At 42.0% G+C, this 16722-nt stretch overlaps 1 protein-coding gene across 4 annotated transcripts in view; it reads left to right on the top strand.

Annotated features, from left to right (window-relative positions):
- The window catches only part of LOC119403119 (protein virilizer homolog), a 288697-nt gene that overhangs the window by 104150 nt on the left and 167825 nt on the right, over positions 1–16722 (top strand). For all 4 annotated transcript variants that reach the window (XM_049418016.1, XM_049418020.1, XM_049418012.1 and 1 more), the window contains 5 exons: positions 1267–1338; positions 1438–1574; positions 3280–3362; positions 11560–11720; positions 15673–15871. In XM_049418016.1, the coding sequence (XP_049273973.1) occupies positions 1267–1338; positions 1438–1574; positions 3280–3362; positions 11560–11720; positions 15673–15871 (652 nt within the window). The remainder of the gene's footprint in view (positions 1–1266; positions 1339–1437; positions 1575–3279; positions 3363–11559; positions 11721–15672; positions 15872–16722) is intronic.

The raw sequence follows: 16722 nt of genomic DNA, 5'->3' as shown, positions 1-16722 counted from the left end.
ACGAAAGTTGCAGCTTTTACACTATTCTTGAGCACTGGATTTATGTATTCATGAAGAAAACAAAAATGCATAGATGTAATAGACAATTGTTTGCTCTTTTCTTAATGCGTTCGATAATTCGGCATTCGGTTAATTTGGACATTTTTTCTGGTCCCGTGAAATCCGAATTAACGAGCTTTTACTGTATATGTCACTCTTTAGTCGTCATCCACTCGTAATCATCTCATTGTCCTATGTGCTGTTGTTGTTGCACTATCATTGTCATGGTCAACCCTGGCAAGCAAGTGTCATAGCAAATTGACCTGATCTCGAAGACAGTGCATGTTGCATCTGGTTGAAGCAGTGGAAATTTCAGAACATTGCGTGTCGCCACATTGCTTGAATGTTAATTGCATTAATTTTGACACTCATCGTAAAATGGTCTCTTCCAGAGTTCTTTCACTGCATGATTTTTAAGCTTGTGAACAATGGATGTTTATTTGTTCAGCATTTCTTGTGTGCCTTCTAATATGTTTCCTGTTAATAAAGCCTCGGTGTGCGAATTTTAAGCAACTTCTTGTGAGGAAACTAGTGAGAAAATGTTCTTTGCAGCAAACGTGCTGAAGCAAAATGGGCACTAAAGTTTGTGTGTTGGGCAGTTATACTGGTTAACTTGTGTGAGTCTCTGAGCATTGAATTTTTCACTGTGGGGCAAACTTAATTGTGCTGGAATTAAAGCTTACTCCATTCACAAAATATATTTCCCAGAAAATGAATGGTACCACTGACTTTGGGCACTTATTAAGGAAAATACACTGTTTACTGGTCAGAAGTGCATGAAGTATAGCTGACTTAATTAATGCCTATCAAGATTAGCATTCCAACAAAAACAACCATAAGCACAACTTGAAAATTTTGTTTGCGCATGATTAGGAAAAGCGACATTCCTAGCCACTACTGCTTCGTTGCTTTGTACTCATTATAGCAATGACATTATTGTGTTCTTATGTTGAAAACTATTCTGGTATCATTTTCTCATTAACTATGTCTTTGATGAACACAGCTCTTTTATGCCCTTTAGGCTTCATTCAAATTAGCTCAAAGAGCACTATAGAACCTACTTAATTATTTTAGTTTTCCTTAGCTTTCTTTAAATACAACATTTGCCTCATGTTTAAGGTAGCCATCTCTGTTCAATAGTTTGAATAAGTGAAGACATAGTGGTCGTGAACCATGATTTGTTTTTGGCTGCTGCATGGTGTTAGAAGTGTTGCTCTGATTTTTCAGGTCGGATATGATGATTCTTGGAAATACCTGTCACCTTTTGATCCTTTCCAGTGTGAGCTCTCTCCTCTGAAGGTAACTAGAAGTCATGCTGAAGGTAGTTGCATGCTTTAAAACAGCGTCAGACGTGTCCACTGATTTCATGTCTGGATGTTTGTTTTCTTTCCTGTTAAGTATTTTAAAGATCCAAGCTTAACCCCTTACGAAATAGAGAAAGCCAAACGAGGTGAGACGTCGGCTGATGTATCAGAAGAAGCCTTGAAAGTGTTTGACAGCTTGTCAGCATTCACAGATCGAGAGCATACTGAAAAGTAAGTCTTCTTTTTTATATTTTCGTGTATCATGTTTTGCAATCTTTTTCTTGCTGTAGCTGTGGGTTATTTGAACTGCAGCTTTAAGGTAACAGTGATAGTCATGAATAATGTAGTTTGATTTTTGTAAGGGTTACAAGAAATGTGGAGCTAGAAAACTGCATGGCGTATCTTTCATTACTGGTGAAAAAGTGTGATTGTAGCCCATGCTTACAATCTTGTTTTGGCAAAGCATGGTGTGTGATTTGCTTCAACCATACATTCCCACAGGAATGTTCATTACTGTTGTGGATAACACTGCACCGTTATGACGTGTGCCTGCTGGGCCAGTTGTACTCAATCTTTAGGGGTATCCAGCGGGGAAGTGTTTGACCCCCTCCCCCTTTCCGACAAATTTTTTGTAGCTTGTTAGTATATATACAGTTAAGCCCAGACGTATCTAATCTGAAGGGGATCACGGAAGTTATATATATAGTTAATTCAACATGTAAAATATTTTATATACCAAAAATATATTCAAGGGGATTTTACAACCATCCGATATACACGATTCGCTATATGCGGGTTCGACTGTATATATCCACACATGCAGACACATGAGCATACATATAGGAAGTTGGAACCCCCCCCATCACCCCCTCAGCCCCCCTAATGAAGTCCTGGCCATGTCCCTGACTCAAGCATAGGAGACATGTTAAATACTTTGCATGAATCGTTCCTTAAAATTAGTCGTCCCATTCTTGTTTACTTGCTTTTGCTTCCCTAAAAAGCTGCACTTGAATGTCTTGATTTTTACATCTATTAAAAAAATTGAATGATATCATTATCTCTGAGATAGGCTGTAAATAATGAGAGTTTGTAACTTGTAAGCCCAAAGTGGTAGTTCATTTTTAGTACCCTTTATTGTACCTTGCTGTAATGTTAATGGGATGGGAATAAATAGTTATCTAAAGCCAAAAAAATCATGCAATAATCGATATTATTTTGCTGAAAAGGAAGAAAACTTTGTCTTTTTAAGTGACTTTCAGCATGTAACATATCCGCACTTGAATGCTTGCTACCATAGTATTTACGGTCAACTACGGTAAGAATAAACAAACAAACAAACAAACAAACAAACAGAAATGGGCTAGAGTTTTAGTCGGTTTATGGCAACACACTGGCTAAGTCTTAAAACTTCATAGTTGAGAGGAGACAAAATTTTTTAGTGATAAATTAAATCGATAGTGTGTAGCATTGTATATTAATGATACCTTTGCTCATTATTCAACTGCTAACACTTTTAGTAACATAAAGTGCTTTCCACTCATAATTTGTTGTTAAATATATATAGTACTGTTGCCCTGTCATTTGACTGAAATATGATTTCGGCATAATATGCAAAATGCTCTTTTCAATATGGAGGCACTTCTACATTTTTTCAAGGAAGAAAAAATTTTTTTTTCTTAGGAAACTGATGGTACTGTTGAGCTTGAACAGTTGTTCAAGGAAATATAATTTTTTTTTTCAGCACCAAATGGTCTCCAGATATACTTGGCTGAACTTATGTGAACACACCCAACTACTTACAATGCTTTGATGGTATTTGGCACCATACAGTAATTTGTTTATTGTATCTATTTTGTTATGTTTTCTTTTTTACAGGTGGGTTGAAGCAATGAAAAATGCAGCTGTCCATATCTATTTTGTTATGTTTTTTTTACAGGTGGGTTGAAGCAATGGAAAACGCAGCTGTCCATCTGAGTGCTGATGCGCTGGTTGAACTCTTTGGGAACAAGGAACTTGATGGTAGGATTGGAAGTTCGTCTATTCTGGGCATGAGTATTGTACCCTGGAAATTACTAGCTAGTGCATTGTTGCTAACAGCCCACTCTGCTCGCTTTCAATGGATTGGTATTGAAAAGAACTGCATCAATTTTAATGTTCTAATAAGTGTACGTCTCATAGATACGAGTGATTTGCAAGGAATTTGGCTTCGTTATGAAGCCTAGTGAACACCCAGTCATGTTCTACTCAATGGGCCCAACACCAAAGCAAGAAAATCATTTGGCTTTCCACTCCCAGCAGGAGCGCTGTGTGCATGTATAGTAAAGTCCCCATTGAAAATCTGAGCAACATGTAGGGATAAATGGATCTAGCAGGTCAGGTTGTAAAACCTACTTATCTTGAATCGCTAGTTTACCTCGCATGTGCATTCATTGGAGTATGCATTTTTGACCATTTGGGGCATGTTTCTGCCACCGTACACACGTGTGACTCTCAAAGGTGGGAGAGGTGGTTAAGCTTGACTGTTGACACATATTTTTGAAGTTGTACAAATTAAATTAAGAGCTTCTCTCACATGCCGTTTCTACGGTCATAGCTTTGAATTCCCATAAAATTAAAATTCTCATCTTTGTCTAGATGAAAAATTTGTGAACATGGGTTGCCACTGGAGCCGATGTTTCGATAAGTGGTTAAAGCGTCAGCACAGAAAGTGCACAGCATACAAAGAAACGACGAGGACTGCTGTGCACTTTTTGCGCTGAAGCTTCAACATTATGGAATACCAACTAGCCCGCTCCCACACCTTGCTTCAGTAAGCAGACTTGTCTTCTTCAATACTGCAACTTGATCTGAGTTGCAGCCTTGAAGAAGACAAGTCCGCATGTCGAAATGTCGGCTGCGGCTACACCCCGTGTTCACGAATTTTTTGTCTCTTCAAGCTTCCATCTTCCCCTAAACTTCTGTCATAATTGTCTAGGCACTTAACTTTGTCTTCAGAAAACTTCTCATGACTTACCTAGTATACTTATTCTTTATAAGCTTCCATTATGACACTGGAGACGAGCTTGCACACTGTCCTTGTTGCCTCACATGTCATCCATAGGGGAGAACCGCACTGTGGAGAGGTGCTGCGGTGCCGGGCGCTGCTGCTGAGTGTGGAGAAAAAACTCTTGATACGACTGTGCACCTCTCCGCTCTCCCTTTCACGCTGCCTTGAGTTCCCATTGCTTTGCACGCACGCTGCACGCGATCTGCACGTGTTTTCGGGGGTTCCGTGCCCACGAGGCGTTTTAAGAAGATCTGTGTGACTCAGGGCTCCTTTCGTAGCTGCAGTGTAGTGAAAGGGCAGCGTCTACTCAGCCTTGTAGGATATGCAGAGCAGGTAATAGCAGATGACATCATCTTGGTCTGGGCGAAGTGCTTTTTGTGTAACGAAATATTTGTGGCACAACTGAGAACGAGGAAGTAAAACGAGAGAAGACAGGATAGGGTGCCAGATTTTCTACATTTGCCCCAAGAGACAGGATTTTTCAGTTTCCCGCAAAATATATGTGCTACAATTCTGTGTTGCCTCTGTTGGCTACCATGCACTGTGTAAATAGACAAAATATATCACTGCACAACACAAATATTACGTGTACACGCCTTTCGCTGTACATCCTCTATGATATATAGAATAGTGGCAGCAGCGTACATACAGGGTGTCACGGCGTCAGGCGACATATTTCAGGTAGTCATATATTATATGCGGAAGCAGGGAAAAAATAGGTAAGTGTTTATAAATAGGACCAAGTATGTAATTTACCACCAATTAAAAGGTAATTTCTTGAAAACTACATCTGGCAGATAGCCTCCTTTACATCAATGCATTGTTGCAAACACTCCTTGAAGTCGCACATGTGCCTCTGTAGGTCCTCATTAATGACTGTTCATCATCAACGGCTTGCGATTATCATCAAGGGCTTCGTCACCAATTTGAAATGTCTCCAAACCACACTCTATGTAGCTTCGTAAATTTTTATTACTGGTGGAAAGACGGAAGTTAAACGCACTATAGTAATCTCTGCTTCAATGCCGGTGCAACCAAGACGACATGCATCACCCAGTGACTCCATTGATCAGTCCAGTTGTGAAGCAGGAATGAACTCTGGTTATGTTCAGTGCTTTGTGCAGATATTCATTTTCTCTGCACATGGGAACTCTGACCATGCACTGCTAGCGCATGCAACAAAATTTGTTCACCTTGTTCAGCACACTTCAGTAATCCATATCTGTCGTCTGCTTTTTTGGTGCCATCTATTTGGGAATCAGTAGAATTTTACGGGTGGAATCAACCCCTTCGTGTTTAAAGTGCTGTTGTGGCAGTTAACAACAGGGCAGTAATTACCAGTGCCAGCAGAGGCTGGGACGAGTTAGATGCCTGAAAGTTAGTTGTGGAGCAGCTCCAAGTGGTACAGTCAACAGCCATACTTTCTCTGTGCAATGCATTTATACACTACTTCTATGTCATTACCTAATTTACTTGCTTCCACAAGACCTATGTAGTGCAAGAGTGTTTGGCTGTGAACTTCTGCAGCCAGTTGACACAATAACATCCTACTTTCGAGTAAAAACCTGCTGTGTTGCTGTGCATGCTGAACGTCACTGGGAAAAAGACTAACAGCCCCGCAATACAATAAACTGACAATAAACTGTCTGGTGTGTCCAGATAAGATCGAACACGAGGTCCCGGTCACCATTCCCAATTGTGATGAAATTTACTGTAGGTCTAGGCATTACACCCAGAACAATGGTTTCGGAGTTAGTTTTGTGAAAAAAAAATTTGTTCACCTGAAAAAAAAATATACAAATTTTGGCCGCAAAAAACACTTTTATGCCAATTTCGCGATTTCTGAATTTTGAGCGCACCTAGGGAAAAAACGGTGCACTTCTTCGTTACAATATTTATTTTCCTTAAGTAACAAGTGAAATACAATCTTATGAGTCTATTATTTTCCTTGCTTGTCGAAGCGCTTTTGAAGAAAAAAATCACAAACTTGGCAAATCGCACAAAATACCTGTATTTCAGGAATTTATTGCTCCAAGCAAGTTAAAGTGGGGATAATAAAAATCGGTACATATTAACTTTCATACTTTCGCTCTCTTTTAAAGTAATTTGCGTGGTATTATCACGCTCCGTTCTACTTGATAATTGGGCTGAAACGTAAGTGATTTACCAAGAACGCCAAAATTTGAAAATTATTTTCTCAAAAAGGCCATTTTTAATTTTTTTTAAAATCCCTCTGATTCATCTACCATTGTGCAGTCATCTACCATTGTGCAGAAAAAAACGTTGCATTATTTTGGTTGCTAACAAGTTATAGTGCGTCAGATGTGACCATGCCAGCCTAGCTGCCGCGTCGTTCGTTATGGGCTGAAACTCGGATATAAGTTGCTAAAAATACTTGTACGTGACATAATCACAAATCATCAGCTCCACACCAACAAATGCGCAGCCCGGTGTCATGGTTCAGCAAGCTTTGTATTGCGATCAGCCGCTTGACAAACCCGCAGTAGCGGCTGCTCGATGCTGCGGGCATTCACATTACATGAGTTCCGCTTCGACTGCGGATGAGCTCTGCTTGCGCGCCAAACTACGCTCAGAGGACAGACGAGAGAAGGAATGCATCACTGTGAAAGTTAAAGGCCGTTAAGTGCCAACAAATGTCATAGTATGCAACGAAAACTCTGCCGGCAATTTCCCAGTGAGCGCCTCCAGTAGTGCGCTCATGTGTTGCTTTCTCTCTTCTGATGGCCTAGAGATAATTAGGTTCATTCTATGAGCAACATATGACACAAAAGAAAGCCATTGACATCTAAAGAAAGCTGTCATACGTGCTTCCGATGGTCGAGCAACTCAAACTGCAGTTGTTCATCTCGTGCCAGAACACTTGTGTCAGCCGGCTGTGAAAAGAAGTGTGTCCAAGTCCTTTACTTCATTAAAGAACCGCTTTTAGAATATTGTATTGTTGTGCGTCCGCAGATAGAATATTCAACGCAAGTCGAGCGTTTATCACGATATTATGCGACTTCGGGCATAACAGCAGGGAAAAAAAATACATCCGTGCTGTATTGAAGGCGCTCACTGGGTAATTGCCGGCAGAGTTTTTGTTGCATATTACGACATTTGTTGGCACTTACAGCCTTTATATTTCACAATGATGCTTTCCCTCTCTCGTTCATCCCCTGAGCGTAGTTTGGCGCTCAAGAAGCTCATCCGGAGTCGAAGCGGCACTCATGTAATGTGAGTGCCCGCAGCATCGAGCGGCCGCTGCTGCGGGTTTGTCAAGCGGCTGATCGCAAGGCAAAGCTTGCTGAACTACGACACCTGGCTGCGCATTTGTTGCTCTGGAGCTTCTAATTTGTGATTATGTCACGTAAAAGTATTTTTAGCAACTTAAATCCGAGTTTCAGCCCATAACGAACGACGCGGCCGCTCGGCTGGCATGGTCACATTTGACGCACTATAACTTGTTAGCAACCAAAATAATGCAACGTTTTTTTCTGCACAATGGTAGATGACGTCCTTGACTTCAATCAGAGGGATTTTAAAAAAAATTAAAAGTGGCCTTTTTGAGAAAATCATTTTCAAAGTTCGGCGTTTTTGGTAAACCACTTACGTTTCAGCCCAATTATGAAGTAGAACGGAGCGCGATAATACCACGCAAATTATTTTAAAAGAGAGCGAAAGTATGAAAGTTAATATGTACTGATTTTTATTATCCTCACTTTAACTTGCTTGCAGCAATAAATTTCTGAAATACAGGTATTTTGTGCGATTTGCCAAGTTTGTGATTTTTTTCTTCAAAAGTGCTTCGATAAGCAAGCGAAATAATATACTCATAAGATTGTATTTCACTTGTTCTTTAAGGGGAATAAATATTGTGACGAAGAAGTGCACCGTTTTTTCCCTAGGTGCGCTAAAAATTCAGAAATCGCGAAATTGCCGGAAAAGCGTTTTTTGCGGCGAAAATTTGTATATTTTTTTTTCAGGCAAACAAAATTATTTTTCGCAATACTAACTGCGAAACCATTGTTCTGGGTGTAATGCCTAGACCTACAGTAAATTTCATCACAATCGGGAATGGTGACCGGGACCTCGTGTTCGATCTTATCTGGACACACCCTAAAGGCAGTTGTATTGTAGAAGCACTGTCCAGCATATACACACATTTATTTGAGCACAGAGGTATTATCGAAGTCAATAATTGAGGTTGAATGTTGAATGGGATTTTGTTCAGCCATCTGAGAAAATGTTGGTGAGAAATAAGGAAAAAAGTTTTGAATGCATATTTAGATTTTTCTCTGAAATATAGTTGCTATTTCTGAATACACCATTGTGTCCCAACTGTCATGCATCCATTTCAAGAATGACACTTAGTAGGTATGAAAATTGGAAAACACTTACTTGTAAGCTGGCTTTTTCGTAAAATTTGTCAATTTGAGTTCATTCTACCATATACGAGGTCGGTACTTGCTTCGTGTCAGTGTGTTCAGTGAAATCACTGAAAAATCACTGTGATCTGAAAATGCTGTTTTATGTTTGCTGCTACTTTTGTGCAGCATGGGTTGAAAAAGGCAAGTTACACTCCAGTGTTTTCAGCTCATTGAACTACGCTGATTTGGCTGTGTTGCATTGGTGGTGCTGAGCTCGGGAACCATTTGAAGGTCTGCACTACAACCAACTGTAACTTCACGGAAGACTCAAAGTGCCACAGCAACCATTCAGCATGTGCAGAAACCTAGCCCCCGTGGGTCTGCACACTCACTCCCTACATTTTCACTATGAAGAATGCTGCTAAACCTGGCTGACGCCACTCATTGTATCTCATTTTTGATACACAATGGTGCCTTCAGAAATAGCAACTTGCTGCCAAAACTGACACTCATTGATATTAATATCAATGGAGAAGAGCTGTGCTTGAATAACTGTGTTTAGATGCTGGACAGTGCTTCCACAATACAACTGGCTTAGGCAGTTGTATTGTGGGGCTGTTAAGACTCTCAGCGTGGCATCAGCCAGGTGTAGCAGCATTGGAACAGCAAAATCGGAGAAGAGCTGTCCTTGTGTTTGCAATGTTGAGGTGTGTCTAATGGCACCGCTCATACCAGCTACATCATAATACTGGGGTATAGAAGTTATTTCACGACCGTGATATGGCTGAGTCCAGTGTGGGTGTCTGTGTCGTGTTACGTTGGAGTATAGGTTGTTTTTAGAAGTAAATTAATCTCAAAATGTCTTTCCAAAAATTGTGGGTGCTCAGGGCAGGCATCACAAAATGAGCGCGTGCTTCCCTACTCCTTGCACAGTTTTGTCTCTGTTAGGACAACAAATTTGAGTTCACATGTGGGCACATATGCTTATAGAGATCCTAATGTGGGGGTGCTTTGAGCTGCTGCTCTTGCTGCGCTGAGCAGGATGGTCACAATCATTTGTACTGAAGGTTCTTCAGGTGACCCACTGGCCTTGAATGCATATGAATAAATAAAGGTGAATGTAATCAATTCTTCTGTCACATTGTAAGCCCTTCCTAGGGGCTGCAAAAATGACACCAGTTGTCAACGATGGCTTGCGCTAAAAGTGCTACAGCCATCTTGTTGTCTTTGAATGTTGGTAAGTGGGTCTTCTTCAATGCGATCACATTTCGTGACCGATCTACCCCACGGAAGGAATTCAGCGGGGTAGGAGCACCCTGCAGTGTTGTCTGCTTCACTGCAGTTGCAGCAATATGCTGGTTAGCAAACTTTTGTTGCAAGACATGCTCATTCACAAACGTATGTTTTTTTTCTTTCCTCTTTTTTTAGAAGTGTTTGAGGAGGGGAGGGGGGATTTTGAGATACTACTGTATTGGAAAGATAGACAGTGGACGGGGAGCATCTGTTAGGAAATTAGGCGTCTTATTCTTCCTCAAATCACACAATCAATCAATCAATCTGTTAGGATGTTGGTTGTCCTTAAAATGCTGATAATATGTTTGCAGCACACGCTGTCACCATACTTTGTGCTGTGTTTTTGCCCTGTTTCTTGTTCTCTCTTTGTGCACCTCGACCGAGAGGAGTACAGTATAGTAATTTTCTATGTCTCTTGTGCATTACACGCAGTCACAGGGATAGCTGTAGCACTTACGTGTTTAAGCGAGACTTAGACTCAAAGTAGCACTGTATGGTGCAGTCTGTCCGCACACAGCCTGTACAGGCAGTTAAAGCTAGTCACAAACAAGACAATGCAAATTACAAAAAACAGTATATACACATATTGCATAGAAGTACAGCAGCAACATGCTGCATATTACGAGCCAGAGTTGTCACAATGTAGCTTACCAAAGCCCGCTTGCTAGCTTGGCTCAATGTCCTTCTTGTTATAAGCATAACCCACTCTACAGGCTTCAGGTGCCGTCGTGAATGTTGCACGTTGCATCCATAAGCAATTTTTATTTTATTGGTTGTTTACACAGCAGACTAAGGTGGAATGCCACCCGTGGCTTGCATACATTCCTTAGTCTTTTGTGTGTGTTTCTGGCGCTCAAAATTCAGCCTAACAATGAGGTTTAAAGCTAAAACAAAGTGAGCTTAATTCATGCCAAGCATGTTTCACTTGCATTGTTCGGGTTTTTCACAGCCCCCCGCACCGGAAAGGCTCCCGGTGCTGAAGACAAAACCTTAAGTGTCCTCCTGATAAGGCTATATTATTCTGGTCTATGTGAAGTAGTTATTCAATAGAAAACACTGCAGATTAGAGCAAATTCCCTGCAAAATGTGCAGAGTGAGACTTCCATGACCGCACTACTTGCATAGCTTTTGCAATGTTACCTTCTATGTATGATGACCATGCACAGTGTGAAGTAAGATGTAGTTGAATAGATCAAGCAAATTGCAAGCTTTTCCAGCCCACCCATGAGGCCCATAGCCAGGAATTTTTTTCGGGGGGGAGGGGGGGCACTTGCTGAAGGCTTTAGCTATTTCAGAAGAAGACCTATTTTTATTCTTTATTTTCAGTAAAACACCTCCCTCCATCAGAATATCGGGAGGGGGGGGGGCGGGAAGGGCAGACCCTTAGGGCACCCCCGCTGTCTATGAACCTGCCACCAATCTTGTCTTCAAATGAAATATATGTGAACATCAACAGCAGTATGGCAGTGTAAACATTCTAATGTCTTTTTTTTTTCTTTCATGTTGCCAGCTGCAGCTAACACACTGCTGGATTGGGTTGAAGAAGGGCTCAGTGTTAAAGCTGCCCTGGGCCAGCCACAACCGGCCTACAAGGTGCGGCATATGAAGGCGGGAATTCGCTTGGCTACGGTGCTTTTCCTCACCGATAAAGAAGTTGTCGCCAAAATGCTGGTGAGCCTGCCATTTGTATTCCATATTTGTGGTCCTGCATGTTAAATTTTAAGGCAGAAGTTTATGCATGCAGGGCAACTTGTGAATTTTATGAAAATCAGGCGGTCTAATCTTATATGCTGAGCTTCATGATGCAGCAGGCAGGGACAATTGAAGTAAAGTAGACACAAACTTTTGACTTTTTGGCTTTTATACTTTGGTGATAAGCTGTGCAACTAATAATTATGAAAGGAAGCCAAAAGTGTAACAACGTATGGTTAGTGATAACGTCATTAATTATGACCTTCCTGAATGTTTCATAACTAACAATAGTGATTCCGCTCATGCGCCAACTGTGCCAAAGTGCGCCATATTGGATTTACTGCGCCATCCCGATAATATGGATGGAAATTGCGCCTAACTGCACCAGAGTCTCTGGTTTGGGGTCATCTATCACCAGCACTCGTGCCGCCGTCATGTCAGAACATGTGCAGCTTGATCTTGGGGCCGCCAAAGTCACAACCACGGACCGAGAATTATTCCGCTGAATAAACAGTGCTTGTGCGTGCATCCAGATTAAAGGGGCACTAAAGGCAAATAACAATCTATGTCAGAGTGAAAGCTCAATGTATGACAACGTCTAAAACTGCAATATTATCAACAACAGTGCCCTACTTACCGAGAAATTAAGCTAAATGTATCACACGATGAGCACCACGAGCGGCACATTTTGGAAATGATCCCGATGATGTGAGAGAGTTCGACTCCAATTAATCACTCGTAATCAAACTAGCTGCAATAAAAAAAAGAACCTTCCGTGCATCAAGAGATGTAATAAAATGCTGCTTGTTCGTTTCTGTTTGATTCATGGAAAAAAGAACCTGTTGGCGCTACCATAGGGAACAGCGCGAGTGGTTCAAAAGTTTCGTTTTTGCTGAGCTGCGCGTCTCAGTGGTAGTTTCGGTATCGCGTTCTGCTGCGTGTGCTTGGCTCTCGCTATTTTCGCCCTGTCGATACTCTACTTCAGCTGCTGCTGGCCAAGCTAAGCTCCGTTACAGTGAACTGTGCAGTTTTGGAGTGGCCCCTGGCTGCGTCTTGGCAAGGTTGATGGCCGCAGTTGCGCAAGAAACCGTAGCTTCGACGGCCGGGCAGTAAAGGCGGGCAACGTTGGGCATGGCAACTGCTATGTCAGAAGGTCCATTCTGGCGGGTGATTTGAGGTGCGCTAACGCCGTGCGGACCACTGAAACGTGATTTTCTTTCAAAATAAGCATTTCCTTGGCACGAAACAAGCATTACAAGGTTTCTGCAACGCTATTGCAACAACCAACGTCGACCTAATATTTGCCTTTAGTGTCCCTTTAACATCGCGAAGGCAGATGAAGCAGCGAAGTATTCTCCGCTGCTTCGACTTGCCTCGTTTTAAACTCAAGGTCCGATGCAAGCTGTTGATGTCTAACCTCAGCTTCTCTCACTTGAAGCTCTGGATCTTCTGCTCTCCACTTGTGCTTGGCTTAGGCATCTTTTTCACGAGCTTCTCGATCAGAACGACTGCGTCGTTGTTGTGCACACGCGAATTCTCGTTGACGCTCCCTGCGGGCATCTTCTTCTTGCGGAGAGCGCATGACTTTACCCATCGTCGAACATGCGAAAAAGACTGCCGAGCGTGTGCACCTCTATATTTTCACTCTTCTAAACCATCTGTGAGGTGCGAGCTTCTTGCAGAAAGTGCACGACATTACCTGTAGTTGAACATTAAAAAAAGACCGCCAAGCGCGTGCACTGCTATTGACGACTTTTCACAGCTGGTTTGTTCGATCAAAACTAGATGGCGTCACCACACTGTGGCCTTCCCTGTGCTGTGGCCTTTGCGCTGCGTCGTGGCCTTCCCTTTGCTGTGGCCTTTTATCTGCGCTGCATCGTCTGCTCCGCGCCCCATAGCGTCTGCGCACACTTGTTGGGCAGGTAAAAGGGAGCAGACAGCAGCACCGGAAAAAAGTCAACATGGTGGCATTTGTAGACGCGGTTTCCTACCGTCTCGAATTTATCACGTCGTCGTCATGTGCTGTGTGACCCGTAAGTTCGAAACCTATGCTTTTGTTTGCTTTATATTTGGTGCAGAAGCTTCAAGAGCAATGTATTCATTGGTATATTGCAGTGTTTCCAAGATTAATTCTCAAATTCTCCAAGACAAGGCTTAGCAGACATGGCTAAGTAAACACAGCCGATCTCAATAATAAAGACAGAACATACCTGATGCTTTGTCCCCAGCATGAGATGACACGAAGTGATAGCCAATTTCGCCATCTGTTTATTGCTGTGAGGACAGTGGGCAAACAGCAAGCACGAGTCCATATCAAAGCGTCTGTGTGGATGCTGCCCAGTTGGCTTGTAACTCCAGCTACTGGCGGTTGCTAAGACAACCATTAAAGGCACACGCCATAAATGCAAAGTAGAATAAACATATCATGAATTGCTGTGGTGTAGTACATACCAAACAAATGCAAATGTCCTAACGTTATCAACTTTTAGGCGAATACATGTGCTTACATCTTGCTGCAACCATGTTGTGTGGTAAGGCCATGGCCGCTTCGCTGGCCCAATGCGTTGGCTGAGGGAAGGCCAGTTACGATCATGTGATCAAACATGGCCGCACCAATGTGCCGCTGTGGAAATTCATCTATATTTTTAGTCTTCTGAACCATCTGTTAGTGCAAGCTGCTTTTTGTGGAGAGCGCACGACTTTGACCATAGTTGAACATTCGTGGAAGACCGCCGAGTGCATGCACCGCTATATTTCCACTCTTCTGAACCATCTGTTGGGTGCGAGCCTCTTCTTGTAGAGAGCGCACAACTTTATCCATCGTCGAATATTCAAGAAAGACCACTGAGCGCACGCACCCCTGTATTTGCACTCTCCTGAACCATCTGTTGGACGCGAGCCTCTTCTTGTGGAGAACGCACACCTTTATCCATCGTCAAGCATTCGAAAAGCGTCAGTACAGGAATTGCCTTAGCAACAGCCAATATATGTATGCACAAATCATGAATTTCGTGAGACTGACCGTTGTTTTCCTTCATTTTTGCACACTGCCATTGTATGTGAGGAGGTTGGGAATCGAAAGGCAAAACCTTGAGCTTTCGAACCATACCTAGATGGTGGCGCTTAGCGGTGGAAAGACAAGAGACGCTTCTGTGAATGAACATCGGTATTTTTTTGCACTATTTTAATTTCCTTTCTTATCGCTTGTGTTGGCTAAATTACTTTTTCTGCTAGATTGTTTTGGTACAGCGTAGAGTAGGCATTGAACATGCCAAAACAGGCAGTTTTTTATTTCTTTTTAACAGTTTTTTCAATCCCATGCGTATGTACCAGGCTTCCCGTGGAGCGATTCGTGCAAGTGAACTGAGAGAGTACATTTATCATAAACGAAGGCTCTCTTCAACCTGATTATTTGTTCGTAGTCACATTAGCCATCCCAAGAATTTGGACCTTTAGCTTGACTAAATTCTTGGCACTCCTAAATTCTTCTCCCAAAAATTTTACACCATGCAATTATTGCATCCCCAGGTCGAGGCAAATTTTTTAGGAAAAGAAAGTGCAGTCGTAATGCACTAAATTATGGTAATATGCTTGGCACTACAATACTTAGGGATTCATTTTATGTTTTTCTCAACCGGTAATAGGAGAAGGATTGTTCTGACAAATGCTGGCAATCATTCCATGCAATCAGCATATCAACGTTAATTCTTATCTGGTATTTAAAAACATAAAACTGGAGAATGCCAAAGCAAGTACGGCTTTACCTGCTCCAGTTCACTAAGCTTCACTTGCCCTATCGTGCAATATGAGCATACATAGTGCTTTGTCAGAATAAAAAAACGAATTGCTTAATGGTGATGTTTCTGTTCCACTGTTTCAAATGAGCGGTCTTTGCGATACTAAGAAAGGCAACAATCCTTGAATTGTGCAGGACCGTGGTGTGCCGGAGAAACTGCTGGAGCTGTTCATGGCGCCATACATGTCACTACCTTTGAAGCTACAGATTGTCCGAGCCCTAGATGCAGCTACATATGGATGTGCAGGCATGCAGATCCTGTTCACTCGTAAAATTAATGCTCCTCCAGATGCTCACGTAGACATTCCTGAAGATGCCATGGCTGAAGATCTAAGTAAGTACCCTTTTTTTAAAGCAATTTTTCTGGCTCCTTTTAACCCTTTGAGGGTCGAATTTTTTGCTAAATGCGACCCCTCGGGGCCGTTTTTTTTTTAATGGCTGACTTAAACTTTTTGGACAAATCTATTTTAAAAAAATGTCGTGATCTTTTCAGGGTGACAGTAAAGCTACAAAAAAAATTGTTTGTGTTCTTACATACACGTGGTTTATTCACGAGTAACAAGAGAAATTCTAAAAAAAAAGCTTTTATGACTTACAAAAATAAGTGCACCAGAGTACACCGCTCGACTCACTTGCAGCAGAGCAACTGGCACACATTTCCATAGCGTAAGCGAACGGCACGGGTAAGCGCACTGAAGTAAAAAATTGTATGGTTGGGCACGTGTCTGGAAAGCAAAACAAGTGAAAAACTTATAGTAATCCTTTGTGTTATTGCCAACGAGACGGAATTAGTTTTTGTGAGTCCCCAAAACAGGAGACGCAACCACGGTGGCATTGTTTGTGTAAGTCATCGCCTTGACGGAAACAGGTGTAATCATACCCCGGCGACTAATAAACAAGAGAGTAACAAAGCGTTCACCTTTTGAGATATTCGAAATCAGACAGCCATCAGTCTTGCGAGCGCAAGAAGCAGGAATTGCCCAAAGGAGGAAACCGAAACTAGCCACTGTGTGCCCGTGCGCGACCGGATGTGCAAGCGATAGCCAGCACACGGCTGTAGTAAAGCATTACAAATAAAAAAGAGAAAGGGAGTGACATCGGTGCAAGAAAAAAATTTCATGTATTCCCGCAGTGTGGCTGCATATGCCAAGCAAAAGAAATGATAAAAAAGGTGTGTTTTTTAAA

Source organism: Rhipicephalus sanguineus, chromosome 1 (assembly GCF_013339695.2).
Source record: "Rhipicephalus sanguineus isolate Rsan-2018 chromosome 1, BIME_Rsan_1.4, whole genome shotgun sequence".
NCBI lineage: Eukaryota > Metazoa > Arthropoda > Arachnida > Ixodida > Ixodidae > Rhipicephalus > Rhipicephalus sanguineus.
This window is presented reverse-complemented; position numbering and strand designations above follow the sequence as displayed.